General features: G+C 31.9%; 3 protein-coding genes and 2 non-coding genes across 5 annotated transcripts; 3 read left to right on the top strand and 2 right to left on the bottom strand.

Moving 5' to 3' along the window:
- The first annotated feature begins 1,826 nt into the window (after window positions 1–1,826).
- On the top strand, window positions 1,827–1,935 carry LOC120259758. Its single transcript, XR_005536310.1, has one exon. It is a non-coding gene; the product is annotated as a small nucleolar RNA Z107/R87 (small nucleolar RNA).
- A 93-nt stretch (window positions 1,936–2,028) lies between these two features.
- LOC120259790 lies at window positions 2,029–2,129 on the top strand. The gene has a single exon (XR_005536340.1). It is a non-coding gene; the product is annotated as a small nucleolar RNA R30/Z108 (small nucleolar RNA).
- A 3,239-nt stretch (window positions 2,130–5,368) lies between these two features.
- Window positions 5,369–6,151, top strand: LOC120259194 (putative glycine-rich cell wall structural protein 1). The gene has a single exon (XM_039266752.1). It carries the CDS (start codon window positions 5,379–5,381, stop codon window positions 6,006–6,008), a length of 630 nt encoding a protein of 209 aa, XP_039122686.1. The 5' UTR covers window positions 5,369–5,378; the 3' UTR covers window positions 6,009–6,151.
- Window positions 6,152–8,342: 2,191 nt separating this feature from the next.
- On the bottom strand, window positions 8,343–9,194 carry LOC120259088 (PRA1 family protein B6-like). Its single transcript, XM_039266626.1, has one exon. The coding sequence runs from the start codon at window positions 9,092–9,094 to the stop codon at window positions 8,558–8,560; it is 537 nt and encodes a 178-aa protein (XP_039122560.1). The 5' UTR covers window positions 9,095–9,194; the 3' UTR covers window positions 8,343–8,557.
- Window positions 9,195–9,758: 564 nt separating this feature from the next.
- Window positions 9,759–13,800, bottom strand: LOC120259203 (GATA transcription factor 26-like). Its single transcript, XM_039266761.1, has 8 exons — window positions 13,523–13,800; window positions 11,967–12,323; window positions 11,405–11,828; window positions 11,239–11,311; window positions 11,027–11,130; window positions 10,748–10,934; window positions 10,525–10,654; window positions 9,759–10,373 (listed from the first exon to the last, which is right to left on the bottom strand). The coding sequence occupies exons 1-8, from the start codon at window positions 13,560–13,562 to the stop codon at window positions 10,045–10,047; spliced, it is 1,644 nt and encodes a 547-aa protein (XP_039122695.1). The 5' UTR covers window positions 13,563–13,800; the 3' UTR covers window positions 9,759–10,044.
- Window positions 13,801–16,306: the final 2,506 nt, after the last annotated feature.

Genomic DNA, 16,306 nt, shown 5'->3' with positions numbered 1-16,306 from the left:
AAAATTATAAAAAACCATATTAGACATAGTTCTTAAAAAATCTAACTCTACTGGCATAAGATTAGCTCTCAAGAACTCTCAACTTAAGTTAACAATTATAAATGAATTTGTTAGTTTTGTTTTCTTCTAACAATTAAGTTTTTTACTATAAATAAATTGTAAAATAAATTTTTAACTCATGAATATAAAAATAAATGAAATATCACCTCTATTGTTACAAAGGTGATTAGAGTTTTTTTTTTTTTTGTATGTTGTGTATTTGTCGGGTGTTTTTTTTTAAAATTAAAATAGATAAATCATAACGAAAATAATGATACAATTTGAACAAATAAAGGAAAGAGAAAACTAGAAAGTTTTTACCCAAGGTGAGTCAAAAAAATTATAAAGTAAAATAAATCTTCAAAAATAGAAGATGATAATAACAGTTTAGTTAAGAAAAATCATCGTTTTTACGGAATATGTATGTATAATTATTGACTCAATGAAGAGAGTTTTTATCCATGGACTGAAATACAATTATTATTTGTTTTTCTAATAAAAATATATGCACTTTGAAAATGCTATCATTAATGATTGAGAATGATGTGAGTTTGATGGAGCGTGGATGTACAAATTTTATCCATCACAAGTTGATTTTTATGTCTACATCCCCACATTCCCCGTATGAGGAAAACACATAATATAAAACCAGAAATATTAACATTACTCCTAATATTCTTTTTTCATTCAAAACATTGGAACAAGGATGAAATTTTTTGTTAATAATAATAATATATGTCACTATAGCAATAACTCAATGGTTAAAACACTTGATTAATTTATTTATTTCAATATACAGTTAAGATATAATAATAAAAATTATATATGTATTTTAAGGAGGCATGGATGTCTATATTGTTAAATAATTATAATAATGAATTGATTGTTCATACAAAAAAATCTAAGTCTATGTTTTTTTTTTTTTAAGAAAAACTAATTTATGGATAGAGCTTTTTTTTTTGGAATAATAGATGACAAGCGCCTTTTTTTATGAATAGAAACAGTACTAAAACAGTACTAAAACCCGGATATACAATATATGTATAGTATGAGAATAATATAGGAATCCCGGGGTAAACATTGTATGAACAGTACGGGGATTATAGATAGAGCTTTAACTAAAATAAACATAAAATCATAAAATTTAAATAATCTTGTTGATAACATTATAAGATTTATATAAAAATATATTAGGACATATGTACTTCAAATTAGATTCATGTAATTCATGTTTTTTAGCTGAGGTTCAATATTTGACAAAATTTTATTTGATGGAAAGTACATAAACAATTGATTAATATTTTAAATTATTTGTATTTCTATCATGTGTGAGCCGAGATTTAAATTTTATACATTAACAACACCAGATATCGTACATAGGAGGTTAAAATCTTTACTAAATAGCTTACGAAAGTAATAAGTTTTTATTTCAAACATAAGTATTAAAATTGCAGCAGATCAAATAATATAGATCGTAATAGTTTCACGTAAAACCTTCAATTTGAATAATAAAACCCGATCCAATAAGGCAGTTGGATTCGGATGGTGAGGTAGCATCCGAATAGCATAGAATCCGACCCGATATCAAAGTCCTCAACCCGTTAATACCAAACCCGATTACTAGCAAAACCCTAACAACCCGCTTTCGTCCCTATAAATACCCAGCACTACTCTTTCTTCGTTCATTGGCGCCGTTCATGGCTTCTTAGAAAATCTCGACGGAGAACTAGGGTTAGGGTTAGGGTTAGGGTTTCTATTGTCTTGCATGTCTCACATCAGGGGTGATCGATCGCTATGAAGACTTCGAAAATTCAAGCTCAACAGACCGGATTGCAGGTCTTTTCTCCATTGGAGCAAGAGCTTTGCATGTCGACAACCCCGCTGAACTGAGCGATCTCCTCCATTTCAACTAAGAATTAGGGTATGGGTTTTGGATCGATAGTTTTCTTGTGTTTATTTCTTTTTTATCCGAGTTTTGATTGATTTGGAGAGTGATGCGATGAGGATAAAAGAGCTCCCTCTTCTGATTGAATTGTGAGGACGCTCGCTGGCATGAATCGAACCAATTAACAATCGCCAACACTGAGCATCGATCTCTCCTTTTTCATTTTGATTTTTGATTTTGTTTCTTTATTTTCATTTGCTGGAAGTTCATCAGATGATGATGAAGTTCAAAGAATATTATCCAACACTTGGACTGAAGCACATTGATGCATCTATTCTTAAATGTCTTCTGAGTCTGAGTTTTTGCTTTCTTTTTTCTTTCTTTCTTTTTTTTTTGAAAAAAAAATCATTTTTATTAGGTATTGAATGGTGATCAGATGATGAGATTAGAAATGAAATCTTAGGACACCTTCCTACACCGTCAGAATTCCACCTGGCGGTGGATGAGAAAAATCATTTCTACTCTGATGATGATGATGATGAAACTGCTTGCAAATCTTCTCCAGTTTTTCAATTTTTTTTCTTAGTTTTTTAGTTTGATTTGTCTTTTGTGGATCAGAACTGCACTGAATTCAAGCATCGTCTTTTTTTTTAAAAAAAAGCATTTTTTAAAGGACATTGCATCGAACACATTGTAAAACCTTCGAATGAGTTGAGGTTGATTGACGAAAATTAATCAAAAAGGAATATATTGAGTTTTTACATGAATAATACCAAAATGCAAATCAGGCACCATAAAAAGAAGTATATTGAGAATTTATAATGAATTTTTTGTGGGATAATTTGTACCTATTAATAAAATTAACTATGCTGATCTTGTTACTGTTGTAGATATTGATTTTCTCATTGTTACTGTAATTTTCTGATTATTATCAAATTGTCTGTGTTAAAGTCATACCAGCATTTTTGTCTTTTAAAAACTTGGCATTTCATTTGTCATTGAATCCAAGATTAGTGGACATGATCAGTAAAAACAGATGATTTTGTATCCCAGTTATATGTAAAATGTTCTTAAGAAATTGAGGATATATATACATATGTATTGTTTAAAGTGCTGGTTTTTAAATTAAGATAGCTTATCTATCATTGAGCTAGAGCAAAGTTAGCTTGAAAAGAATGTTGATTTGGGGGTTTTGTTGTTTTAACTATTTAGAAATGATATGTTAATCATTTTTAAGCATAATATGATAACTTGATTTTTAATGGATGAGATATTATGTTAACTTTCTATTGGTCTTTGGCTGGGGCTTCTCTCAGCGAAGTATAGAAGTTAATCTTGATGCAGAAGAGTAAGCATTAACTATTTATTAGTGAGATTAGCGTCTTTACATAGTTTACTAAATTTGTATCAAAGATAATAACTTGTCCATTTTATTTTCATTATTCACTGGTTCCAAAATTAAATAGGATTAATTAAACATACTCTAATAACAACTAAGGATGGAAAAACCCGATCTTTATTTTTTTTTTTGTTAAAAGGTGGATAAACCACTAATAATTAAAAGAAAGGAACCGAGAACACCTCGATACATGGTAGTGAGAACAAAAGTACGAGAAGTGGCTACAAACCACAAGAGCCTCCACAATCTCTCAGGCCGAGAAACACAAATCAGCTCATAGTAGACTCCGGTGTCCCCTCAGAAGGCAAAGCACCTCCTGGTTCTTCCACTTGTGGTCCTAAGAATTCCATGTCGAATGGTAGAAGCGATCTCTTCTATCTATCTTCCCTTTAGATCATTTCTCCACTGAAAAGAACTAAGATAAAAGCAGGTGATCAATTTTAATCCTTGCTACACTGAAGAGAACCACTGAGGAGAACCTGAAAATTATCTGTTTGTGTGTGTTAAAAAAACTGTGTGCCGCTAGGTAGGATGTGGATTTTTTGCGAGGGTGATGGGGGATGGTGTGGTTTTTGGTTATATCTTACCTATTTTATTAAAAATTATTTATATACTTATATATATTTGATATTTCATTTTTGGCTGAAAGTGAAGTCTCTCTCTAACCTCTTGGTTCATGGTAGATGTGATAAAAAAAAAATTTTTAGGTTAAAAATGAGCTAAGTACTCACAAATTAAGAAATTTAGTTATTTTATAAAAATTTATTAAAAATTTATTTATTTTTAATTACTCATAATTTATATTTTTATATTTACTTTTAATAAAAATTGAATAGAATATTAAAAATAATTTAAAAAAATAATAATAAATATTTTTTTATATTAAAAAATAATATATAAAAATAAAAATGGGGTATGGTATGGAGAAGTAAATTATCAGTGAAGTCATGAAAAGCCTCCATAAATGTGTATGGAAGGTAGATTAAACAGTTATTTTTCAGTCATAATTTATATGGCCTCGCAATGTTTTTTTATTTGAGGGAAAAAAGATGGTGAGTTCCATACCACACAGTTTATTCATGAAAAATAAAACATGCCGAACATGAAAAGGTAATTTAAGTAGTTTGTACTTACTTAATATGGTTTTACTTTTTTGTATAAAAATAATAATAATAATAATAAAACATGGCAAACATGCAACAGAATATGGCATGATTCATGAAGAAAAGGATTTCCATTATTTAATGAGTCACGAGAGAGCGTGCTATGTGTCACACTCTTACTTATTCTTGCAATCAAAAACCAATGGGAAAAATAATAATAATAATAATAATAATAAAGAAATGTCACACTAAACCATCAAACTCCTAACCACTACTCCCTCACTCACCAAAACCAATCCCATTTATTTAACTCTTTTTGAGCATGCTTACTTTTCTTTCTAAAGTTGTGGTCTCTTGACCTCACAACCCTATCCATTAATTCCCCCCTCTAAAAAATCTCATCCTTTCCAAATTTATCATATTACTCATTTTCCCTTGTCATTGGAAGTAACATAATAAATTTATATTTATTTGATTTACAAATGCATATTATATCATTATGATTAAAAGAAGTGACAAAGGAGCAGGTAAATGTGTTTTAATTAATAAAATAAAATAAAAAAATTAATAACCAAACTTATAAGTTAATTTTACAATTGAAAAACAGAATAGAACAGTAATCTTTGTATTCTTTGATTAATGAGTCTTATCAATAAGTGAAACAAACTGACATTAGAGTCAAAATTCACTAACAAATCTTTAATAAAAGGATAAAAAAGCAAAAGAAAAACAAAGATAAGATAAAAATGGTGGTGGTGGGGAAATAAGGAAAAATCGTCTCCAAAGTCTCAAAACATAGGACCCCACACCCACCCTTAAACAAGTCTCTATCTGTCTCTAGATCACCAATCAAAAATCATTAATTTACTAATTTATTAAATTCACATAAATTAACACTATATATACAGGCCCAAACTCACAGACCCAAAATAAACCATTCCACACTTAAAGTATGAAAAAACAAGGTTCAGGCCTAGTGACTCTGCTGCTGCTGATGCTATTGCTGTTACTAATTGCCATGCAAGATGATATCCTCTTCTCAGGAGTGTCAGCCAACAAGGCTGAAGCACCGGATGAGGATATCCATGGAGGGCATGGATCTGGGAAGAGTGGAAATGGTGAGTGGGAGTATAACTGGGGATGGGGAGCAGGTCCTGGAAGTGGATGGGGATATGGGTCTGGATCTGGAGAGTCACCAGGTGGAAGTGGACATGGGTTTGGGTTTGGGAGTGGTTCTGGTTCATCTTTTGGGTCTGGTTCTGGGTCTGGTGGTGGTGGTGGTGGTAGTGGAGATCAGGGAGGTGGTTTTGGGTTTGGAACTGGACAAGGTGGTGGTTCTGGTTTTGGTGGTGGATATGGATATCCAGCTCCTGAATTTGAGGGTTCTGGCAGTGGATATGGATATCCAGGTTCTGGTGCTGGATATGGATATCCAGGTTATGGTGGGGGATATGGAGGTTCTGGTGGAGGATATGGAAATCCAGGTGGTGAATATGGAAATCAAGGAAGTGGGTATGAAGGTGGATATGGATATCCAGGAAGTAGAAAGAATTTGGGGAAGAAGGGAGGTGGTAAAAAGTGAAATGTATATATATATATATATATATATTATATAACCAAGTGCATGTATACGTAGGTTTGGCTTTTGTTATTATATGTATGGTATTGGTATGGAAGGGAGAGTTGTAAGTGATTAGTTAAATAAATAAAGGGTTTGTTTATGTATGTGTTACTTCTACTATAATTATTGATGGTTTAGTTTTTTTTTTTGCTGTTATAAATTTTATATTTTTGAGTCTCTGTACAAAAGAAGGGAGTAGATGTACATAAAAGAAGGGAGATGGATCACAAGGACATTATTAGTACCACGTTAATTGAAAACTCTTCTCTTTTTCTTAATTTCTTTCTCTGTAGATCTATGGTTATAATTTATCAATTTTCATGATTAGAATATCTGCCACAAACCCGTGATATATTTTCATTCCACCTAAATATAACTGCACAGCTAATTAATAATTTCTTTTCAACTATACTGCTGCATTTTTTTTTTGGGCAGATGGTTTATTTTTCCTCATGTTTTGTTCTGCTTTTTAAATCCCGGATTTATGAAATCCTGTTTCTGCAGTGTGGACTAATCCGTTCGTATACCATCCAAAGTCTTATTTGTTTTTTTATTGACATATATGTGAAGTGGTGGTGGTAGTGGTGGTATCATGGGATGCATATTTGAAATGATTTTTTTTTTCATGGTTATTATTTATTTGTTTTTATTTTTTTGGAAAAGAGGAGCGGGGCGAACCCATTAGAGACCCAGGGACGTGCACAAGTCTCGGTGGAACAAGTGGGGACGGGGCCGCGCTCACGTAGGCGCTGGAACCACCCGTATACAATCACTATTCACAACTCCCAGAAATGTGCCCTCAGTCGAGAATCGAACTCTCACCACTCTGTGAGAGCTCTATCGGCGACCCGTATACCAATAAACCCCAAGGTGGTTGGCTATTTATTTGTTTTTATTGTAATAGCTTTGGTTAATGAACCAAGGAAAGTTTGGGGGTGTGATGAGATGGTTTTTGTTTCTAATAAAATGATGATGTTGGTGTAAAACAAGTAGACAAGGTCATCAAGTCGTTTCCGTATATATAGATATTGTGGAAATGGTATATTAACTCTTATACAGGAGGTTTAGAATTTGGTTCTCTTCTAATACGTGATTAAGGCATATTTAATTATCACATTATTAAAAAATAATATTTCAATATAAAAGTGTAAATTTCAAGCTAAATAGCCATTGAGTGCTTATAGGGGTAGGTGTTTTTCTTATATTAATATAGTAGTTTATCTATTTTTTTTTTAAAAAAAAATTAGAATATTTTTTAACGGAATTGATGATTGCTCAATGCTTTTTTGCTTTCATTATAAGCACTCGATGACTATTCGAGTGTTCAATGACGATTAAACACTAAAAAAATTGGTTTTTTTTTTTTACTTTAAAGTTAAAAAAATAGCTTTTTAAAATGTTTAAGTAATTAAAATGGCAACTAATTTATTACTAATCATATATATAATTTTATTATTTAAATATGTATTTTAAAAATCAATTTATAGTATATTATTTAATTATTTTATTTATAATATTTTTTTTATTAAATAAATAAGTTTAATGAAATATATAATGCGAATAGTTAAAAATATGAATAAAATGAGTATAAATCTCATACTATAGTATAACTATCATAGGAGATAGTTTAACGAGATGGGTATTAAACTATAGCATAATATAACCATTAAAGTTGCTCTCATGACACAAAAGTTATTATTTAAATTGTAAATCATTGTATGATTAAATTTAATTTGAGTAATATAATTAAAAAAAAACAAAGTTTTATATTACCTGAAATTTTCAGGTAATATAATCCCTCGATCTGCTTAGCATGAGTTTATTTTCTTTCAAAGTTTTGTCATTGTAGAACATTTTTATTTTGTAAAAAAAATTAAGCTCTTATCACGTTTGATATAAATTCCCCAAAACTTTCATGCTAAATTGTTGTATTTATTTTATTTTGGATGTTTGTTAGATATTTATAATATAAACATAAACAATAGAAAACCATTTTTTTTTTTTTAATTTCAAATCAAATTGCTGAACACTCAACTCCAAAATAATTGGGCAGCATAAATTATACAAATTCAATGAGTAAAATACATCAAATTTTTTTCCATATGAAATTATTTACATATAATAGTTGTTTATTTATTTATTTTAAAATAAAATTATTTAATCAAATATATAAAAAAATGATACACGTAAAAAAGAAGAAATATTCCCCCATTCCCAATATTTTCCTTTCTTTTTCCTTCTCCAAATAATATAAATATAATAATAATAATACATTAAAAGGTAGAATTTTATATATAATCAATAATTCTCATCATACACGTAAAAAAAAACCCCTCTGAATTCTCAATAAGAAATGTCTAGGGTTTCACAACAGCTCATGATAATCTCTAAATTTTTCAAACCCTAAAAATCCCCCCTTTTTTCAAGAAAAAAGTATAGATTAGGGCAAACTAATAATGTGGAAAAAAGAAGAGAGAAGGAATGCATCTCAAGACCTTCGAATTCTCAAATCACTCGGGCTGCGATTCAAGATCAACATCCTTCTTATCAGCGATCGGCTCCGCCTCCTCGCCGGCGAGATCATCGCGGGCACGGAACACAGCATGAGCCAACACGATCGGGATTCCGACTGCCATTGAGATCATCAAGTGTTTCGCCGCTCTCGTGATCACCATCTGCACTACAATCACCATCAAGAACAACACCATCACGATCCGCTGGTCCACGAACCGCAGCACCGGCGAGTTGGGGAAAGCCTTCAACAACGCAACGTAGGACGCGGCGACCTTGCTGGTGGCCATGAGACAGAGCATGGCAGCGTGGCGGCGAGGGATGAGGCTTGAGAGGAGGATGATGTAGAGGAAGACGATGTAGTAGTGGCGGAAATGGATGAGGTTGCGGACGGTGCGGATGGCGCCGGCGTCGGCATCGGAGGGCACGGAGAAGGAGCGGGGGCGGGCAAATCTGGTTATGGCTTTGCCGGTGGAGCGGGCGCGCGAGAGGATCGCGGTGGCCGCCGGGCGGAGCTTGGCCCCGTAGCCGGCCATGGACCGCGAGAAAGAGCTTCGATGAAAAGCGCGTCAACGAAGAGCCTTGTTAAATGGATTTGGAATTTGGAAACCGTGTTCTAGTTTTCGGGCCTTCTGTTGGGCTTCAACCAGGCCCGGCCCATATCTTTTCCTTTTAACCCAAGTGATTCGCTTTTTTTTTTTTTCCCCTTTTTTATGAATTATTTATTTGCATAATTTGGTTAGTATGTGGAGTATAATTTTAATTGAGTATATATAATAATAATAATAATTTTTAACAGTGTTACGAGAGAAATGTGATTCAAATAAAGAAGGCTCACCTAAATTGGGACGTTATATCTGTTGAATTAATTGCCAGCTTTGACTTTTCTCCAGACTACGTAAAATGAGACAACACCCAAGTCAAGATGGAAGATGCTGGATAAGAATTTCGTATTCAAATTTTATAATTAATTAATTAATTAAAATTTAAACATAAATAGAAGGCATGAAATCTATATCTATATAGTCTTGTTTGGAACTTTGGTGGATCTTGTGGAGTATTTCATTTGGTGCTTTTTCTGGAGTGTAAAACCCAAACTCACATAAAACATTACTAAAATTGATTACTTTTACCCTTCTTATTTTTAAAAAAAAACTCTGTTAAATATACATATATATATATATAATAAGTGATTCAATATACAAATCTGGTTGCAATTACTGTCCATTCATTAATAAAAAGCTATATTACAAACAACCAGTCAGCCTATACAACAAGTTTCAACCAACCAACAAAAGTTTCAAAGATAAACATCAAGCATATTCCAATTGGTTCCGTTCTAATGAAGAACTCCATTACTGAAACACCATTACACGAAAAAAAAGAAACCGGCAGGTGCTAGCCGGCAATCAGTAACACATCGATGTAATGTAATACTGAAGAGACGGCAGCACTGCTTGTTCCGGTGATCGTGGGAAACATTTGGTCATGTTTTCAGTTTCCATGGTTGGCAAAGGAGTTCGGCTTCCATCATCGGCGCATTGGTAGGTGCATCTAGTAACAAATCCTGGTCGGAGACAGAACTGTCAATGTCATCGGTGAATTGGAGAGAGCCAAGCATGGAACTCCGATCAGCAGGAGATACGAAAATGTTCCTAACATTGAAGCAAGAAGCTTCATTATCTACAAATTCATCCATGTTTGGTCCAGCTTTAGAGATGCTTCCGTGATTCTTTAGAGGCGGTTTCCCCGAAGAGAAGTTCGTGCCGTTAGACTTGCATACTCTTTTCGGACTTCTCATGGCGCCTTTCATCTCTGAAATTCAGAGTAATTCAATCCATAAGTGTTTGCATTATCAATTTTCCAATGAGAGCAATAACAATTCCATCGACAATCAAAATTGAAGTTGTCATGTGTTCAATCAAAATTCATCAGTGAATCATCGATATAATGAAACAAGACCAACCTTGGATTTTGTTACTTTGGTTATCAGAGAGCCTCTTGAGGGGTGTCATACTGGAATATCCACTAAGACATGGCTCCTTCATTGTTTCAATCCCTCCAACTTCCTCTTTTTTTGTTTTACATTTTATTTCCTAACAAATTAACAAATGAATAATGAGAATTTTGATTAGTCACATATATCAAATCAATTCATTCCAAATATTCAATAATACCACATTTCATACCTTTAATCCCTTGTAACGTTCCACCCATTTAGCTTTCGTCAAATCAAGTAAAACAAGCCTCTTCAGAATTCTACACTCTTCAACATCAACACCAACAAAAGAGAGATCAAAGACTCCCTCCGCAAGTAGTTGCTGGTAATACGAGCAAGTCTCTACAAATTGTGAACCACAAAACAAGCTCTTAAGGCTGCACATTACAGAAAGATCGAATCAGGATTAAGAATTGCAGGAAATATCTCATAAAATGAAATAATCAATTTTATGAGTGACACAACGTGCCTTTCAGGCAGGTTGGTAGTATCAATAGGTGGTAAATATCTCATCAACTTCTGTTGTTCTTCTCGTGTCAGATGTGTCATGAACACCTCAAAGCTAAGAACATCCTTCGGGACCAAAAAGACAAATAACGATAAGTAAACACATAAATAATGATAATATTTGTGCATTGAGGAAGCCATACAAATAAATAAACGGGAAAAAAAAAATTGTACTCTGAGATCAGTAGAACGCAAGGGTGACTCCTTGTTTCGGACAATTTGCAAAATTTCATCAGAAGGTTTATCCCTGCGAAGTTTAACATATGTAAATTCAGCGAATGCAAGATTCATATCAAGCAAAAGACAATGCTTTCAAAAACACATTTCATATGATAATTACCTTTTTGCATGGTCTTCTAATATTTGCACTGTTGATTTTTGAGGTCTAATTACATGTGAAGAACTTGTCACTTTGTTCTGACTATGCATGGGAAAAGATGCTAAGCCGGAATAAGCCTCGTTCAAGAAATATAATTTATTATCTGTTGAGATTGAGCTTGCTTCTGATTCCTCCTCTGTAATTTTTGAATTCGGATTCCTAATAAGAACACCTCCATGTCCTATCTCGTCAGAACCAAATGGAGTTTCACTTTCATAAAGTAAATCTTCTTCGGAGGATCCTGAAAGATAAGATGACTGTTGCTCATGCCATATTGAATAAAGGTCCTTGGTGAGCTTTTCGACAGCAGAAGGCTTTGGGCGTGCTATACATGTCCTCTTCTTAGATGGAACTAGTGACTCCCATACATTGGATTGCACCGAACCTGCCATAAAAACAGTGAAAATTTAAGCATTTCAGAGTTCAACAGGCATGCCACTTGATACAACAAAGCCAAACATCAAAGTGCAAAACAATAGTATTTCAATGAATCTAAACAATACAAAGAAATGAGTTTGATCACCTGTGAAATCACTAGCTTCAGTGGTGCCAAAATGTTCTGTAAAAGAAATCGCTGATCCTGAACTAGATCGATTGCTTGTATCCTCTTCAAGTATCTTCTTGAAATTCTGATCACAATATGGCATCTCACGTTCAATTTCCACTAATCCATCAGTTTGGTTCTTCTTCTGCAGTTTCTGTTCCTTGGTTTTGAATTGTACACTTCTAACTTTCGAAACTTTGACTTCCACTGAACCAAGAAGCTCTCGGGCATGCATTGGAGTGTAGTTTGTCAATGAGCCCTTGGTCCTCCATCTTGAACCACATGCATTGCATAATATGGGCTTTTCCGGTGGTCCATTCCTCCAAAGAGGGGTGCCTGTTGCATTGTTTAAGTTCAGCAACCAACATGTTACCTAAAAAAGTTCATCGACAACATACTACATTCAATACAAATAAATGATTCAATGTAAATATTATCCTTTTCTTTATCCATCTCATTTGAAGAATTAAGCTGATCTATGAATTCGACATTATGGAGAATTGACAACATATACAATTGCACATCATAGCATTTGCAAACAAAGAGACTTTAAAGTTTGCATCTGTTTAGCACTAGACATTTAGCATCATATATTGCAAACAAAATCAAAATCATGAAGTTCAATACAACAGTGATGACAAGTCATTGAAAGCCTGAAGAGCTCATGAATGCTTCTATCTAAATGATAGACAAATGATCAAATTGAACTCAACATTGTCACAATTCCCTCTAAGGAATGGTCAATGACTACAAGCAGCTCCTGATATAGTATAGATACTATATTCTTTGAATTTATACTTGAAACTTATGAGCTCATAAGCAGCAGTAGCTGAAACTCAACCAGTATTGGGAAAAAATCTGAAAACAAAATAGCAAACATAAACAAACTTAGGGCATTGGGAAAGAAATGTTTGCGCAATACATGTCCAATTAAAAGTGCTAGCTGGATTCTGTAATTTCTGAAGATATGTTCATGGGTGTGCTGATAGTAGTTCTTACTCATATGAATCAAGAAATACATTTTTTTTTTTTAATAAAAAAAGCTGAATTTGCATTCAAGAATTTGAGAAAATGCAAGAACTCAGAGTGCTTTAGGCTTTGTTTGAACCTTCTGAAGCAAATTTGTCCATGGGAAGATTAGTCAAAATGCAAAGCATAAGCTTTTTCCCAAAACATGATTTTTTAAATCTTGTTATAAATACAAATAGTAAAACAAATCCTAGAACAGCACACCTTTGATTCCAAGCATATGAAATCAACTCTCTCTCTCTTTAATTTTGTGTTCTTTAAAACCAAGCAAATGAGAAAAAGATTGAGGAACTTAACAAACAAATCTATGAGCAACAAATTGTTAATAATAACTACTTAAAAACCAATCCAACATCTTATCAAGAACAAATTACCAATCAAAACTAATAGGAACAAATTAAAACAAACCATGAAAAAATCAGAAAAACCATGAAAAAATCAGAAAAAACAAGCGTCTTCAATCAGATACAAAAAAATTCATTAAAAAAACAAGAACAAAAGCTCACTTGTGACTCCACAATGGCAGCAAGGTCCATGCTTTCCCATGTCTCTCCTCTTCTTTCTCAATCCCCAAACAAAAAATTCACAGAAAAACAAAAAGATAAACCACAAAAAAATAAAAAGGCAATACAAATAAGAGTCACAAATCCTCAAATCCCTTTGAGACCTTGTGAAAGGTTCCACCTTTAAAACACAGAACCAAGTTCTGGAACCACAACTCAAGAAACCAACACAAAGGTCTTCTCTTTATCCAGTTCTTGACTCAAAAAAACACAACAGCAAAAAAACAAAGTGTGCCAAAAAAATACAAGAATGAAACCCAAATAATAATAAAAAATTTTACAATCTTGAATTGGATTCTAACAAAGAGACTGTGCAGGAGAATGGAAAGAAGAAAACCATATGTGGAATCAAAATTAATGGCAAGGGAAAAGCAGAGAAGGTGAATAGGTGGTGAAGGCTCTTTGTTTCCTTCTTTCTTTTTTATATATATATATATATATATATTTATTTTTTTATGTATATATTTTATGTGAATTGGTCCCTATCTTTCTATCTCTCTCTCACAAACAATTAAGTTCAGTAAATAATAAATATGACCTCTTTTATTGTGTGCTTTCAAAGTTCCTAACTTTTCTTTTCTTGTGGGATAAATCCATGGTGTCCTCATCCTCTTGTTTTCTTTTATATGTTTGCATAATAAATTTGTATTATTGTTTATATATATATATACTTTTTCAATGTATTTATTATGTAAATTATATGAAAATAAGATATTTAATTAGGAAAACAATGGATTATTTTTTTAAAAATATATTTTTAATTTGAAGAGCATGTTTTCATGCTGGTGCATCAACCTTTCTTTTTTGGTGTGGTGGGGAGGAAGGGTCAGTGGGACAGAACATGACATTCATATCTCATGTTGACTCTGGATTTTTTTTTTCTTGTAATTTCTCAAAGTATCAGGGGTTAGAATGTAATATTAAACAGGTTAAACATAATTAAAATAGATAATAATTGGATAAGCTTCTAGAGTAGATAATTACATGTATATCCCTAAGAAAAAAGATAATGTTATTTATATACTACCTAAAAATCATAATTTTATATGTATATTTCGTGTATTATATGTCACTTAAAAATTAAATTAAAAATTAAAAATTAACAAAAGAGTGGGTCCTGAATAATCAAGGGCCCATGTTGGTCAAGATGGTCAGACTGAGACACACATCAATTAACAAAGTAGTAGAGACAGGTGGTGGTGAATGAACTCATGTTTGCCAACTATGAATTAATTATGCCTTTTTCCTCTAATTTATGCCTTCTTTTTTTTTAAAAAAAAATATCTAAATAAACACTTTTTTGATTTTTTAATTATTTTTTTTATATTGTGAAATGGAAAAAAAACACACACAACTTCAATTTCAATTACTGTTTTATTAAAATTAAAAGATGGTTACAAAAGAAACAAACAAATGAAAGGTTATTGCAATATAATGAAATTTTAAATAATAATAATAATAATATTTTGAGATGGGATTAAGAGCTAGACCAATGTATGCATATGAGATAGCCAAATGTAATTAGATGGGAGAAACAATATAATTGACTTGCATGTTCATTTTGTATTTTTTTGGGAATTAGAATTTATAATTAGGACAAATTAAGGAGACAAGGATATCTGTTAGGTGTAGAATAGATGGACCAAGTTAATAAGGTCCAATTCATTCATTCAATTAGTCTCAATTAATATAGAAATCTCTTCCTTTCCCTTAATTCAAACTAAAGACATCAATATTATTATTTTATATTTGTACAAGCCTTCATCATCAAGTAATTAACTTAATTGAAAAAAAAAATAGACTTTGGTTTTCATAATTAAATTTTTTTTAGTTCAATATATAAGAATTTTTAGATTAAAAAGGCCCATCTTTCGTATATAAGCAAAAGTCTTCATTTTGGACCAATAAATTATGTGTGAAGACTAGAGTTTTTAACTTAATCATCAGTTCCTCACATCAGTAAAATTTTATATCAACATGTATGAGGATAAAATTCTTTTCTACTAAACCTGAGAAACTACTATTATACCCTTGTGTAAAAAAATATATTTGCTTATATATCTTTTTGACTAAAAGTGAATTTTATAAGGTTAAAAAATATTGGAAAGAAAAAAGGAAAAGTTGAGAGGTCAAACTACATATTTATAAAATTTTTAAATTATTTTTAATCACAAGAATAAATAAGTAAATATGATTTGTATAATTACACATTAGTAATTAGGTTTTTTTTCATGAAATGTGTACAAGATACGTTTTGGGTGTCACAAACATAAAATTAATATCTGAACACGTTTATGCTTTTATTCTGCATAAGTGAGGTTCAAATTCACATTCATGGTAAAAACACGAATACTCTACACAGAGAATTGTATACTAATAGATTAAAAGTGATTAACATTAGCAATTTAGTCACCCTTGCGGGTAGACAAATAATTTTCTCTTTTTAAATATAATTTTTCTTTTTTTTCTTTAAAAACAATGGGGACCATAGGTAAGATAAACCTTGTTGATTAAGTTATGTACCAATTGAAGTGTTATTTCATTTATTTTAAGCTTAGGCTTTGGGATGTGGACCTAACTTATCTTCTTTTGTTAAAAAGAAGAAGAAGAAATCTAAAATAATTGGGCTTTGTGACAAAAGGTATCAATTTTCAACAAAATGAAGTTAATGACCACCAACAAATCCTTCACTCAAGAGAGTCAAAAGTCCCTCAAATAAACTTTATA

This window comes from Dioscorea cayenensis, chromosome 4, assembly GCF_009730915.1.
Source record: "Dioscorea cayenensis subsp. rotundata cultivar TDr96_F1 chromosome 4, TDr96_F1_v2_PseudoChromosome.rev07_lg8_w22 25.fasta, whole genome shotgun sequence".
Classification (NCBI taxonomy): Eukaryota; Viridiplantae; Streptophyta; class Magnoliopsida; order Dioscoreales; family Dioscoreaceae; genus Dioscorea; species Dioscorea cayenensis.
This window is presented reverse-complemented; position numbering and strand designations above follow the sequence as displayed.